Source organism: Topomyia yanbarensis, chromosome 3, assembly GCF_030247195.1.
Source record: "Topomyia yanbarensis strain Yona2022 chromosome 3, ASM3024719v1, whole genome shotgun sequence".
Taxonomy (NCBI): Eukaryota; Metazoa; Arthropoda; class Insecta; order Diptera; family Culicidae; genus Topomyia; species Topomyia yanbarensis.
The window spans coordinates 393140279-393156717 of NC_080672.1; the positions used below are offsets into that span (position 1 = coordinate 393140279).

At 40.4% G+C, this 16439-nt stretch overlaps 1 protein-coding gene across 20 annotated transcripts in view; it reads right to left on the reverse strand.

The window, feature by feature from the left end:
- The window catches only part of LOC131694238 (potassium channel subfamily T member 2), a 510796-nt gene that overhangs the window by 21913 nt on the left and 472444 nt on the right, over window positions 1–16439 (reverse strand). For 14 of the 20 annotated variants that reach the window (XM_058982768.1, XM_058982767.1, XM_058982776.1 and 11 more), the window contains 2 exons: window positions 5398–5610; window positions 3112–3288 (listed from right to left, as the gene is read on the reverse strand). In XM_058982768.1, coding sequence (XP_058838751.1) covers window positions 3112–3288; window positions 5398–5610 — 390 coding nt within the window. The remainder of the gene's footprint in view (window positions 1–3111; window positions 3289–5397; window positions 5611–16439) is intronic. The other 6 variants (XM_058982780.1, XM_058982782.1, XM_058982786.1 and 3 more) reach the window with 3 other exon arrangements.

Sequence of the window (16439 nt, forward strand, 5' to 3'; positions counted from 1 at the left end):
AAAATAATAAAGCCGCTGGGGTTGACCAAATACCAAGCGAGCTACTAAAACACGGTGGCGAGCCACTGGCTAAAGCGCTGCACTGGGTGATTACCAAGATTTGGGAGGAGGAGATTTTACCGGAGGAGTGGATGGAAGGTGTCGTGTGTCCTATCTACAAAAAGGGCGACAAGCTGGATTGCTGTAATTACCGAGCAATCACCCTGCTGAACGCCGCCTACAAGGAGAGTACTATGCCGTCGACTATCACCAATTGCAAGAGAGTTCGTGGGGCAGTACCAGGCGGGTTTCATGAGCGAACGATCTACCACGGACCAGGTGTTCGCTCTTCGTCAAGTACTGCAGAAAGGCCGCGAGTACAATGTGCCCACACATCATTTGTTCATCGACTTCAAAGCCGCATACGACACTATCGATCGAGATCAGCTATGGCAGATTATGCACGAGTACGGATTCCCGGACAAACTGACGCGATTAGTGAAGGCGACGATGGATCGGGTGATGTGCGTAGTACGTGTCTCAGGGACGCTCTCGAGTCCCTTCGAATCACGCAGAGGGTTACGGCAAGGTGATGGTCTCTCGTGTCTGTTATTCAACATCGCGCTGGAAGGTGTAATAAGAAGAGCAGGGATCGACACGAGTGGTACGGTTTTCACAAAGTCCGTTCAGCTACTTGGCTTCGCCGATGACGTTGATATTATTGCACGAAACTTTGAGAAGATGGAGGAAGCCTACATCAGACTGAAAAGAGAAGCCAAGCGCGTCGGACTTGCCATCAACACGTCGAAGACAAAGTACATGATAGGAAGAGGTTCACGAGAAGAGAATGAGAACCGCCCGCTTCGAGTTTGCATCGGTGGCGACGAAATCGAGGTGGTTGAAGAGTTCGTGTACTTGGGCTCACTGGTGACCGCCGACAATGATACCAGCAGAGAGATTCGTAGACGCATCGTGGCAGGAAATCGTGCTTACTTTGGCCTCCGCAAGACACTTCGGTCGAACAGAATTCGCCGTCGTACGAAGTCTACAAGACGCTGATTAGACCGGTAGTTCTCTACGGGCACGAGACCTGGACCATGCTCGTGGAGGATCAACGCGCACTTGGTGTCTTCGAACGGAAAGTGCTGCGTACCATCTACGGTGGAGTGCAGATGGAAGACGGCACATGGAGACGGCGAATGAACCATGAGTTGCATCAGCTGTTGGGGGAGCCGCCCATCTGTCATACCGCGAAAATCGGACGACTACGGTGGGCCGGGCACGAAGCCAGAATGTCGGACAATAGCCGGGGAAAACGGTTCTCAATTGCAATCCGACCGGTACAAGAAGACGTGGTGCGCAGCGAGCACGATGGATCGACCAGGTGGAGGACGATTTGCGGACCCTTCGCAGACTGCGTGGCTGGCGACGCGCGGCCATGGACCGAGTGGAATGGAGGAATCTTTTGAATACGGCACAGGCCACTTCGGCCTTAATCTGTTAATAAATAAATAAAAAGTGATTATTGAGTAGGAAAATTTAGTACTCAAGTGAGAGCAAGGATGTGAAATATACAGATCGGAAAACTAGAAGTGGTAGGGTTACTATAAACAGGCTTAAAATCTTACGGACTAATCTTTTGTCTTTTGCTGGCAAAAGTCAAGCTAAGGCAGCATTTCTACGAATCGCTCAAGTCTGCCAGCATGTCTCATGGTCAAGATAGACTTGTCCCTCTTTATTTCATATTGCTTAGTATCGAAGGAATAGTTTCTGTTTTTATTTATATATTGAGCCTCTTCAAAATTCATTTCTATAAAAAGATGATCTAATATTATCAAGTACGGTCGAGCTTGCATAAATTTGAGTGATGCCAATTTAGCATGCACGATTTTCTTGTTGCCAGTTTTGTAGTTTGTACATCCGCGAGTCTACGAGTATATGGGTATGTTGTCTGTGCCGGTAAGGGATTGTACACAAATGACGTAGTTTTTTACGGAAATTTTTGACTTCTCCCTGCCCCTCGTAGCATTTTTTCACAAAATTCTTACCTCCCACTTATAAATAACGTAGCATTTCTTTACCCCCTGCCTGTTGATAAAATTTGTGAAACATTTTGTAAGGACATGTATTTAAAGGAATAAGAAAAAAATTACATATGTTTTTCAATTCTTTTAAATCATAAAATGTTTGACAAATTTTATTAACATTTTCATTCTCACAGCAAATTACTTACAAAATAAGCCCATTTCATGACAAATATAGTGTTGATAGTTTTATTTTGAGCTTCCGTCCGTGAAGAGACGTTCTCTCAGTTTGCAGTCCTGCAGCTGCCAGTGACTTTAAGAACGTATACGTTCCACTAAATTATTAAATTTTGTTTGGTTGAATCCGAAGAGAAAATTTAATTCAGCTACCAAACTAAGTCTACTAGTTAGCAACATTAGCTAACTAATGTAGCAAGTGTTAAATCCGCATACAATATACGCATATTTTCATTTATTTTGAGAGCTAGCAATTCTGCGAATTGTAAAATTTAGCGTGAAAAGTAACTTGTGTGAATTTAGGTTTATTTCTTTTGGGAATGGAGGAACTGTTTTCTCTAATCAAAAGGGTTGATGCCCATCAAAAAAATTCTACGTCACACTTCGTCACCAAACTGGTCCCCCCAAAAATCTACGTCATTTATGCATGATCCCTAAAGACCTTTATAGAATCTCTATTTGACGGACGATATTTTCTCTCTAAGGTTTTCTGTTGAATTCCAATGAATAAAGGTAAGTTTTTTTTCCCAACACGAGGAAGTCAGCATTGTTGGTTTGTGGTTTCAGTAAAGAAAAATCCACGAATCAGTTTCAGTTGTTAGACAAAGGAAATAATACAAAATCCAATTTATAAATAGATCATTACTTCGGTTCAGTTAACTGGTGACATTGGTGATCAGCAGTGAATACGTTTAAATTTAGCTAATTTACCGATTTACAGGTGAGGGTAGTGATGGTGTTGGTGTTGGTGGTGGTGATTCGGACGATAGCCAAATTATTGGTGATTACATTTGCTTTACGTTTTCGGTTCATTCTGACATTGGATCTCAGGATCGGGTGGGGTAGGGACCATAAACAGTTTAAAACTTACGCTCGATCCGCGGCGGCCGGTACATCCTCCGAGACAGGATGACGATTTGCGTACCGTCGAGGGTGGCGGCCGATAGGTGACGCCACGGAGATTTGCCTCCGCGACGCCCTTGATTGGGACACCGGAAGCGGAGGTGCTGCTGGCGGTGGCCGTTGTCGTTACCACTTCCTCCTCGTACTGAGAGGTGACCGATGGATTCGGTCGGTTGGTGTTTGGTTGGATGTGTTTTTTACAGATATTGATTGATTTTTTTTTTGGTTTTGTTTGTTTGTTTTGGTCGGTAACGAACGGAACGAGTAAACGGACATGCGAGTTCAAGCGAGCGTTTCAAATTTTGTTAAGATAAATCATGATTAGTTTTTTTATGTTAGATACAAACAGGTCAATCTTATGTTTAGTATAAAGTGGAACATAACACATAAAAACAGAACCAAATGTAATGGACGGTGGTGGTGGGGGGTGAGCGGAGTGAGTTGTGAATTTGTTCTTACATTTTGAACCTTTTTCTTTTACTTAGGAAGCGATGAAATAAGGTGATCTGCGGTCGGGTCGGGTAATAAACGGTTCACCAAAAACTCAAACGGACGTGCACTAAAACATAAAAATCAACATAAAAAGTGTTCAACCAAGCTGAAGCAACCATGAAGCTCCTTGCCTACTTAAACAATCCTCTACTGATTCTATATTTCGAGATGATCCTACCGCAGACAAACAGACTTAACACATACACTCACGAATTTGATTCAGCGCTGTGCAATTGTTGATGTTAGTGTTAAGTATTTTTGTCTGTGACTACGGTCTACATGATTATTGCTGACTAATTTGGCTACATGTTGCTAAAGCTTTTCATCCATTTCGTAGGAGTAAAATAATTACAAAGAAGCCGTAACTGGGAGCCAGTTCCAAACAAATTTCCCCTGGATAAAACATGCACCAGAAGATGGCCACACCTGTGAACCATCCGCTGTATAGGATCCAACAAAATATAAGCCAACTGAAGTGTGGAGGTGCTTTTCGGGAAGGAAACGAATAATTCAACTTGCCGGGGGAAAGCAGGTTTCTACTTGAATTTAACGAAACTAAAATGTTACAACCAGTGAACGAACTATTTAAACTTTGTCTCACTGCTACGTTGAACATGGTATTATAATGAAATAGACTCACTGTGTGCGTGTGCGATCAAATAACTCGTCCGGGGTGAGCTTGACTTATATACTGGTTTTTTTTGCTTCGCAAAAACTTTTCAAACTTGATCAAAACGAAAGTAAAAAATAACTGATCGACACAAGAACAGGAACGAAAGCGAAGTTTATCTTACTCGAAAGGAGGAAAGGATAGTTGAAAATACCATAGACGAGACAGGTTGATTGGTAGATAAATAATTGGTATGGAGAACGGGAGCAAACAAAGCATCGCAAACATCCACCTATTTATTTTCATTGTAAATGAACGAGCGAAAAGGAGAGATAGATCAATATACAACTCTTCTATTCTAGGCGCTATCTGCTTATAATCAATCGTATCCGCCTAATCGATCTGCAACGTATGACAGACAGAGACGGAAAAAGTTTCAAACTTGTAATGGTTATAGTGCTAGTAGTGAAGAAAAATTAAAAAAAAAATCTGGCACCAAGCAATCTGTTTACGAAAAAAAAAATGGCAACACTACTTCTGACTGGAGTTCTCTTCTGATGGCACAACTACAGTGAGAGCGGACAGGAATTAGCGAGAAACTTGAAAAGCGACTAAATAGGTTTCTTTATATGTTTGTTTTCAAATCTGTTAGTTTGCTGTTTAGGCGGAACCTTCCCTTCCGGAACTATGTCTATGTACAATTTTGGCAAGTATCAATATTAACATATGTTCTTTGGTGTTTGGCGAGTGTTTTTGTTGATGAATGAGCGTGATTTTCTCGTAATTGCTTTCGTCCTAGGACGTGTCGGACGTTTGTTGATGGAAAGCATGTGATAGATTGAGGATGATTAAAAAAATTAAACGAGGAAGTTTGAATTAGAGTTTGCAGAAGGAAAAAGAAAAGCTTCAGAGAGTGGAAAAGTGGAGAAATTTTAACAGAATAGAAAGCAAAATCAGTACTCAAAGATAGAAAAATAAAAGAATACTTTTAATAGATGAAAAATACTATCGAATAGCGATCGCAGTAAAAGTTACGAATTAAAAATACTGGTAACGTGAGATAATGCACGGACAGTTGTTTGCCGTCGGTAAAGAAAAGAAAGGAAAAATATCGGAGACACACTGTGGTAAACCGAAGGAAGGGGGACTCACCGTTGGTCGCAACCGCACACAATGTTTAAAGCCGAAGGATCCGAACGGACGCCATTTTTCGGTGATGGGTGAACTACTCACATGTGACGCTTCCGAACCGCTGGTTTCCTGTGTGCGGTAGATTCCGATCGGTATCTCACATGTGGTCGAACAGAGCTTCTGGTACAGCCGACCGTAGGTGCGGATCCACATGTCATCCTTGCTGATTTTCATCTACGGAGAAAGCGGGCGTTTTGGCGGGTTTGATTAATGTTATACATACAACTATACAATAAAATGGGGTTTGATTGGTAGCGTTGGTGAGCTCAAGCTTGTTTAGAACTAGGCCAGGATCCGCTAGCTTCTTTTTCCAGGCGAAAAAAATCTTATTTTTTATCCCTGTTGAAAGTAGTACAACACTGTTGCCAATATATTGGCAGTGAGGTCGAGATGGCAGGCCCGTATCCAGGATTCCGTTTCGGGAGGGGTTTAAAAATTATTGCATAAATGTAGGGGAACCCGGAGCTATTCGGACCTACTTAAGCAAATCGCCCTTTTAGGTGGATAGATGTGAAAAAATTTACCGTTAAAAAGTGCTAAGTGTTAGTTTGAAACCTTAGCTACATTTTGGCGCCATAAAAGGTTCATTTGCACCACTCAATGGCAGCGCTAGGCTACGTTTTGCAAACCTCTACGTTTTTCCATCCTTTTACATTGTAGGGGTAATTTGGACCGCCATTTTTCTTACATTTTTTTACAATGGAATTATGTTTACCTATGAATTAGTTACAAGAGACACTCCTTAAGAAGCAAAAAAAAAAACAAATTGCTTTACAAAAACTTAATCTGGTATGTCACAGCTGTCGATTGGCGGTCCATGTATTTTCTTTGCTGTGGTGTGTGCAATGGTGTGCGCAGCCGCAAGCCACTGAACGGTGGTTGACGGAATAGGCGGTCTGAATAGCCCCGTACGCTCATATCGCACAAAAGTGGTGAGCGTCTCGAAAATATCTCTGTTTTCACCCAAACAAAAATCATTCCGTAAACAACGAAACACGTTGTATCTCATTTCTACAAAGAATCAACTTCATCTCAAAATTAATGTTTCAGAATAGCAGTTCCACGAATATGTACAATAGTCAGAAAGTCTTGCTATTTTCAGAGAAATCGAGGGGGTCCGATTTACCCCCACTGTCTTAACCCTTTCATGCCCAACTTTTTTCTAGTGAATGTAGGGTTTCAAAACTTTTTTTTTCTTGAAAACGGTTGAGACAAGAAACACGAAAAGCCTATTTTCATAAAGATAGGTGCCTTCATGGCAGTGCTAGAAGCTGGTCAATTTTTACCTTCTAATGCTCAATACAATTCTCCTACACTAATTACAATAGTCCAATTACGTGGAAAACGTAGCTAACGACAGTCTAAATTGATAAGTTTTATCAGTTTTCAATAATATTGCACCATAAAGAAGATATATGAAAAAATCATTTTCCGTCGTCAACGTTAACTGTCCCTGGCAGCACTGGTCCATCGGAATTCAATCAGACTAATTGCAATAATTTCAGTTCTAGGGCTGATCCTTGTAACTGTTAATACTCAAATTAAAGATAATAACCACATTAATGAGCCTTACTTATTTTTGTGAGCAAATCTCGTCTCAATCAAAAGTTATTGCTGTTTAAAAACGTTGTTGTCCACAAACAACACGGGCATGAATGAGTTAATAGCCCCGGGTCCCCCAATTAAATCCGATGACTTGAGATATTCACTGGAAACTCAACGTAATTATGAAAAGTTATTAGTGCAAACAGTATCAAAACTAAGACAAAAGACACTAAAATCCCTAAAAATATGTTACCTGTTACAAGAAAGGCTTTAGTGCATCGACGAATTTGATTATTATTGTTGAATTACAAGTTACAATGAATATTCACGAATTAGGGGTGCTTAAAAATGTTTAAAAGGTGTAGAAGACGCTAAATTGGAATGGGTAGAAGAAAAAAAAAACTAAAAAAAAACCGTTTCACGAAACTATACACGCATTTGTTAATCAAATCGGCGTGATGGAGGACGAAACCAACGGACGTCTCCATTGATTGGAATATATGGTCGGTGTTAAGTCAGACCGAACCAAGTCGAAAAACATAAAAAAATGAGTTAATGATAGCACTGGATAAAGAATTTCTTCATCTACATTCCACTTTTACCAGATTAGGAATATGAAACAATAAACAAGAATTATGGTAAAAAATATTTTCCAATTATAATGTAAAGGATGCTGCGATTCAAACTTTAAACGCGTTTTTCTCGAAATCAATGCACTGTCACTTAGTCCGGTCTGACCTAGCAATCTAAATTTTCCATTGCAAAGAATGTTCGAACAAAGTCAATGTGGAAATTTGCTTTAAACCTTCTGATCAGGCAGGAGATTTGCAGATGCGAAAAACTTAAACTAATATCTTCATGATCAGGCGTCTTGCGTCTATTATTAGTTCTGTGACTACACCCGAAGTTTGCGTTAGTTCAACTTTATGAAATTTTCATGTTCATGTAATAATCATGAAAATCCCGAAAAAATACCTTTTTTTCGCTTGACTCTTATGGAGAATGGGTTAAAGACTATCGTCGACAAAATTATCAGGCAACTGAGAATAATTATTTGTTTATCTGTTTAAGTAGGTTCTATCACAGATCCTATTTTTTTATGAAATATTGAACTTATGAATTTCAAATATCGCAGACTAATTTTGCTAGTTCGGAAGAATTCCCCTCGATCCCTGAAACTATAGTAAAAGTCAAAATGTAAACTGTGTGCTAAAAAGCGAGCCAATACGAACTCGTAGACGTTCACCATCAACATCGTCTTCGTCAGCGACAATCACCATTCGCAATAGCAAAAGTTTCGCACTGCAGTGGAACATTCGGGGCCTCCGCTGCAATATCAGTGAACTTAAACAGCTGATCGCCCAACACGAGCCAAACCTGATAGCGCTACAGGAAACAAAAGTGGACAACCGAGTAGTTCCAGCAGATTTCATCGGTAACAGCTATACCCTGCTGCTGAAAACTGGTAGCTGTCGATACTGGCAACAAGGAGTAGGTCTTGCCATTCGGGATGGTGTACCCTTCGAACGAATCGATGTCGACGACAATATACAGGCAATCACAGTTCGGATCCAACTGCCACAACAAATGACGGTGGTATCGATCTACGTCCCTCCCAATACTCAACAGTGTCAAGAACAGGTGACTTCCTCGAAACGCTTCCACGTCCAGTGCTGGTACTAGGCGACTTTAACGCGCACCATATTTGCTGGGGTTCTACGAAATCTACCGCACTAGGCCACTTCATCGCCGAAAAAACGCTATCGGAACGATTACTCATCCTCAACGACGGATCGCACACTCGGATTGATCCAGCTACCGGTATTACTTCGGCTCTTGACCTCTCGATCTACTCAGAATCGGTGGCTTCGAAATTTGTTTGGCGAACACTTCCGGACACCCACAGCAGTGATCACTTTCCCATTCTCGTTTCCATTCCCAGGCTGTCGACTATCCCAACGAAAAGACAGAAATGGATTTACGACCAAGCAGATTGGACAACCTACGAGCGATTGACCGCCAACGCTATTCGACCGGGCGTCGAAATATCAATCGACTGTTTCGCTGACCGGTTGATTAGAGCAGCAAACGCCGCGATACCTCGCACTACCGGCAGAGTTGGTCCGAAAGCGGTTCCGTGGTGGTGTCCGGAGGTGAAAGCAGCTATCAAAAATCGGAGAATAGCACTTAGAGCACTGAAGCGTATACCAGCAGAGGACCCACGAAAAGCGGATGCACTGAAAAGCTTCCAGGAATCACGGGCAGCAACAAGAAAGTCTATCCATGACGCCAAGAAAAAATCATGGGAAGACTTCGTCGCGAAGATGTCTCCAAGTTCAACTATATCGGAAATGTGGCAGACAGTGAACACGTTGAGAGGGAAACGCCAGCACCGCCCAATTGTCATCAAGCGGTCCAGTGGTTACACGGATAAGCCAGAAGAAATAGCTGAAGAACTGGCGCAACACTACAGCGAAAGATCTGCAACCTCCAGCTATTCGTCGTTGTTCCAGAACGAGAAAGAAAAGACCGAACGAAACCGCATAAACTTCTCGCCAGATAGCGATGATATTTACAATTCGGACTTCACTCTGAATGAGTTGCTGTGGGCACTCGACAGAGGACGAAGTGGCTCTTCAGGACCGGACTGCATCGGTTATCCAATGCTTCAGCGACTGCCATTGTCTGTGAAAACTGCTATGTTGGAACTCTTCAACAGAATATGGTGCAGTGGCGTATTCCCATCCTGTTGGCGAACTGGAATCATCGTACCAATTCCAAAGCCAAGCTCGGATGACGCGGGTCCAGCTTAATTCCGTCCAATCACCTTAACTAGTTGTATGGCGAAGGTTTTCGAGCGGATAATCAACCGTCGGTTGACCACCGAACTAGAGTCGAACGGGCGTCTAGACAAACGACAACATGCCTTCAGGTCTGGTCGGGGTACTGACTCGTACTTTGCGGAGTTGGAGAGGTCATTACCAGACCGTGACGAGCACTGTCTGATAGCGTCGCTAGACTTGGCCAAGGCGTACGACACCACTTGAAGATATGGCATCCTACGAACACTGCAGAAATGGCAAATACGCAGAAGGATGATAAACATTGTCAACAGTTTTCTGGCAGAGAGAACGTTCCAGGTCAACGTAGAGGGGAATTTGTCGCCAGCACATCCGCTGGAAAACGGTGTGCCACAGGGTTCAGTGCTCTCTGTTACACTATTTCTCGTGGCTATCCAACCCATCTTCCGCGTGGTTCCGAACTCCGTACAAGTGTTGCTGTACGCCGATGATATTCTGCGTCTTGTCTGAGGGAAGAAAGACCAGTCGCTTCTTCGAAAACTTCAGGCCGCAGTAAAAGCCGTCGATAAATGGTCGAGAAGTGTTGGATCTACGATATCTGCAACGAAATCCAGCATCTTCTTTTGCAGCCCTAACGTCCGCCGTGAACCCACGCAGGCGATAAAGGTATATGGTGTAGCCGTTCCGACACAAACGCTGCTGAGAACTCTCGGTGTCACTCTCGACCGGTCGCTCAACTTTAAAGCGCGTTGTAAATTGACGAAGAAGACGTGTGAATCCAGGCTGCGTATCTTGGAGATAATCGGTGCCAGGTTGCCCCGCACTTCTTTACTTCAAATAGGGTCCGCAATTGTTACCTCGCGACTCCTCTACGGCATGGGACTTGTAAGCAGAGGAGGACATGCCGTCATCCAAACGCTCGCTCCTACATACAATAGGATGATAAGGTTCGCATCCGGTGCATACGTCACGAGTCCAATTCTAGCAATTATGGCAGAAGCTGGAACCCTACCATTCGACCTATTCGTTCTTCAAAATATAGCCTGGTTGGCTATCTATTAGGGTGTCCCAAAATGACATCATGTTAAAAAAAGTCATCGGGCTCACTTCTTAAATGAAAGGTTAGGGTATTAGGACCACTTTCTTCTTCGGAGTGAGTTTGCTAAAACGCTTCCTACTGGTGGCGACTTTTGATTTTTTGAAAAATGGGCCGATTTTGGATAAAATTTCAAATTTATGCCTGTTGAAGTGGTCCTGAACTGTCTTAGATATTTTTTCAGTATTTTTTATTTTTTTGGAGATCCAAACGGAGAAGTTTGGTTAGTTAGTTTGTACAAATTTTGAATTATAAGAGCGGCAGGGCCATTAAAACTTAGTAAAAAGTGAAATTTGTGGTGCTTTTCAGTATTTTTTCTTCAAAACTGGGTATCTATAAAATTTTAAAAGTACAGAGAACACTTTATATAGTTGAGCCGAATTCAGGGGCGTAATTTTGCTGAAGAAAGTGTATAGCTACGGCCAATGGGGTATAAGTTATTTACGTTTTTGTTAAATAACCTTTTTACATTTTATGATATTCATAAAAAATAACACTGTTCTACAAAATAAAACAACTTAAGTGGGCTTAGTCTGCATATTATTTTTCGGAAAATAGAAGGAAAATGATGAAAAATGGCGTTTTTCGCTTGTCTCTAGTACATCAGAATCGGTTTTTATGAGCATTTGACGATTTTTTTAAAAAATATTTTTTATATTAATAGCCACCTAGCGGGTTTGAAAATCACTAAAATTAAACAAATATGTCGAGCTAATGGCAAGTTATGGCGTATATTTGAAGGCTGAATTGATTAACGTACTTACATTTTGTATATAAAGTCTTATTTTCATGTTAGGAACTTTGAAGTGGAGAAAAATGCAGAAGAGTGAGGTGAGTGCTGAAAAACTTATATTTACTGTATAGATCACATAATTCCGATATAGTCAAATTTGGGGCAAATACCCTCGAAAAAGTTTTACAACAGAATACAGCGGATCTTCTGACACAATCGTTTTGTTGAAGATGCCTCCTAGAAGTAATTATGGAGAATTAACTCTTCAAAAAATAATTAGAGACTTGGCGTCATTATAGCAAAGTTATTATTTTTATAATTTAAGTTACAAAAAAAATAATCAGATGCTCATTAAACCTCGTCCTGACATACTAAAGACGTACAAAAAACGTCATTTTTCATAATTTTCCTTCTATTTTCCGAAAAACAATGTGTGGTCAAAGCACATTTGAACTGATTTACTTTTTGGAACAGAATTATTTTTGATAAATTGCTAAAAATGTCAAAGGTTATCTAACAAAAACTTAAATAACTCATACCCCATTAGCCATAGCTATACACTTTCTTCAGCAAAATTACGCCCCTGAATTCGGCTCAACTATATAAAATGTTTTCTGTACTTTTAAAATTTTGTAGATACCCAGTTTTGAAGAAAAAATACTGGAAAACACCAAAAATTACACTTTTTACTAAGTTTTAATGGCCCTGCCGCTCTTATAATTCAAAATTTGTACAAACTAACTAACCAATCTTCTCCGTTTGGATCTCCAGAAAAATAAAAAAATACTGAAAAAAATCTAAGATAGTTCAGGACCACTTCAACAGGCATAAATTTGAAATTTTATCCAAAATCGGCCCATTTTTCAAAAAATCAAAAGTCGCCACCAGTAGGAAGCGTTTTAGCAAACTCACTCCGAAGAAGAAAGTGGTCCTAATACCCTAACCTTTCATTTAAGAAGTGAGCCCGATGACTTTTTTAACATGATGTCATTTTGGGACACCCTACTATCTATACGTTGGGAAAAAGCAAGGATAATGATAATGATCGGAATCCCTCTTCCACATATTTGCACTCGTACGCGTTTAACTGCACGAAGATGGTACGAACCCAAGCCCCAGATCGTGTGGGACATAAAGAGACGTGTGAAAGCTGGAGATCTCCCGGAAATTGTTCGGCCTGCTTTTCAGGAGCTCCTAGCAAGTCGTTGCAACCGTTCAACTATCGTCTACACGGATGGCTCGAAATACGACAATGCAGTAGGTACGGGAGTGTATGGAGAATACTTCCAACAATCGGCTGGTCTTCCATCGTCATGCAGCCTCTTCTCGGCAGAAGCGTTTGCAATCAAAACAGCGCTAGCAACACATAACACGGTCAACGATTTGATGATTATGTCTGACTCGGCCAGTTGCTTATCGGCATTAGAAGCTGGCGCATCGCAACACCCGTGGATTCAGCAGATTGAAAACATGTTACGAGGCCGTCCAATCAAGTTGTGCTGGATTCCGGGTTATGCTGGTATCCATGGCAATGAAGAGGCAGACCGCCGCGCAGGAGTAGCCAGGGGTAATGCCCCTTTGCAAATAGCCGTTCCGGGAGCAGACGCGAATAACCAAATGAAAACAGCTATCCGAAATCAATGGTTCCGTCGATGGTCTGCGTCCACTGAAGTAAAACTTCGCGAAGTTAAATTCGACACAGGGAAGTAGACTGACTGCGAGAATTCGGCCGAACAGCGAGTGCTTACCCGGCTTCGAATAGGGCATACCCGGCTAACACACGACTTTCTGCTAAAGAAAACTTCACCACCAGTGTGCGACTGCTGTAGGATAATTGTAGATGTTCGCCATGTGATCATTAGGGTGGGGCAAATTGATCGTTTTTTCAGCACAGCACTTTTTTGGTTCCATTTGGGGTCCCAAATAACTGTGCAAAATTTGGGGTTGATTGGTTTTGACCCGGCGTAGCGCATTGCGTTTGAAATTTGTATGGAAATTAGTATGGGAAAACCTACTTTTTTGCATTTTTAATTCTACAGACTACAATTCTTCCTGTAGTATACCAACACATAAATAAAAGTGTAGTTCAGAATATGCTGAACAACTTTGCCGAAGAATGTATGGTGTTAGAATGTCTCTAAACCTAGTTATAGCTGTTCAAAGTTCGATACATCGAATTAAATGCCAAAAATCATTTTTATTGCCAACACTGCGGGTGTACCAATGGTATTTCATATAGCATTCCACAATAACATCATATATTTTAGATTTACCACATTGGTATGTTTGGATGAATTATTTAAAAGCCTTAGCTCAATTTCATGAGCGTAGGTAGTTGAGCATTAAGGCGTAGTGAGGGCTGATGGGGGGACTTTAATATGTAGTAATTCAAACTGAAATATTGTCGAGTTGGAATGGTCAGAAGAAATATTTCAAAACATTTACACAATGTCCTACGCATAATAGTAACGATGAAATATATCATACTGTATCCCTTTGCCTTGACTTTTATCAATAGAAGTTACGTTACAGACTGAATCAACTGATGTCGAGTTGATATGTCAGAGGATTGCATTGATTATATTTTGGTTTAATACGCATTATGATTTGATATGCTCATTACAGTGATGTTCGTTCACGAGGCTTGAAGCTAATTTCTGGATCTCAACATGAAATCCACCAGATTCGTAGTTCAACAGCAATTTTTGCTTCAGGTGATCGAACAGCATCGAAATGAGCATCCCATCAAATCATAGTGCGTATAAATCCGAAATATAATCAATGCGATCCACTGACATATCAACTCGACATCAGTTGATTCAGTCTGTAACGTAACTTCTATTGATAAAAGTCAAGGCAAAGGGATACAGTATATTTTATTTCATCGTTACTATTATGCGTAGGACATTGTGTAAATGTTTTGAAATAATTCATCTGAACATTCCAACTCGACAATATTTCAGTTCGAATTACTACATACTAAAGTTCCCCCCCTCAGCCCTCACTAGGCCCTTTTGCTCAACTACCTACGTTCATGAAATTGAGCTAAGGCTTTTGAATAACTCATCCAAACATATCAATGTGGTAAATCTAAAATATATGATGTTATTTTGGTGTGTTGTATGAAATATCATTGGTACACCCGCAGTGTTGGCAAAAAAATGATTTTTGGCATTTAATTCGATGTGTCGAACTTTGAACAGCTATAACTTGGTTTAGAGACATTCAAACACCATACATCCTTTAGCAAAGTTGTTCAGCATATCCTGGACTATACTTCTATATATATCTATATATTACTACAGAAAGAATTGTAGTCTGTAGAATTAAAAATGCAAAAAATTAGGTTTTCCCATACTAATTTCCATACAAATTTCAAACGTAATGCGCTACGCCGGGTCAAAACCAATCGACGCCAAATTTTGCACAGTTATTTGGGACCCCAAATGGAACCAAAAAAGTGCTGTGCTCGGTTGATGTGGTTATAATTACGTTTTTCCATATAACAATGCCCCACCCTAGTGATCATCCACTGCAGAAAATACGACGCTAGAAGGAAGCACGATATCGAGTCGACTAGTCTGCAAGCAGCTCTGCGCTACGACAAGAAAAATGAGGAGAGTATGATAAAATTCCTCAAGGAAATTAACTTGTTTAATATGTTGTAACTTGTATTTTGAATTGTAACTGATAACTGACAACTGCATTGAAAAATTTTCAGATAAAATATTGTTCTTTCGACACGAATGCACTACTTTTTGGTGTAAAGTGTCGTTAACAAAAAACAACAACAACAAAAACTACACAGCAAGAAAAAGAACCTTAGCACTTTTGACTTTCAGCAATCTTGCAAAACCGCTGGGACTTGATAAGATTACCTAGATTAAGCAAATATTATATGTGAACATTTGAAGGTTTTATTTCGGAATTCATGGGTTTATGGGCAATGCAAAATATATATTTCAATGATTTAATCTACTGACAAAAACTACCCAGAATTTAATCTACTGAGGATTACTGAAAGCTTCTAGTTTACGTAAAGTTTGTTAAATGTAACATTGCTGACACCACCAAAATAACTAGAAACTATAGGGTAAGGTGGGGCAAATCCGACCTAGTAAATGGTTTTGGCTGTAATATGCTCATTTTACATCGGATCAATTCATTTTATATACCAAATTAAAGGTTAGACTTCTGGGCAACTTTATGTATATAGCTTTTTATTCGAATCTTGGAAAAAATTGAGATATGAGTGTTCTACGAAAATGTTGATTTTTGCTGTTTTCAAAAATGGTGGGGTAAACTCGACCGCCTATGGTTTTGGTTGATTTAGTACAGATATTACCCAAATTTCATAGTTTTTCAATGATAATTCAATAAATGTTATAAAGAAAATATAATTCAATGTCAATCTTGGAATGTCAAAAGCACGATCAGTAGCACGTAGAGATATTCCCCCTTGCATCGGAGCAATTGCTCGACGAATACTATATTCATCACGTTTTTGTGTCTTTCGTTTGTAATTATGAACCATTGTGCAAAAAAATAATAAATTGTAACAATAAAAATATATTTCGATTTGATAAATTAACATTTTCTTAGCAAAAAAGCGGTCGGATTTACTCCACTACTTAGAGGTCTGATTTGCCCCACCGCGTCATTTTTCATTACGATGCAATTAAAAAAAAATATGAAAAAAGTTGGACTAAATTCATCTATGCACCTTGTAGGACTTTAATCAATGAATCTGAATCCGCTTACATTTTTCATGAAATCACTTGAACAATCAGAAATATCCTGTAGAGAATGATGCACAAAAATCAAATCA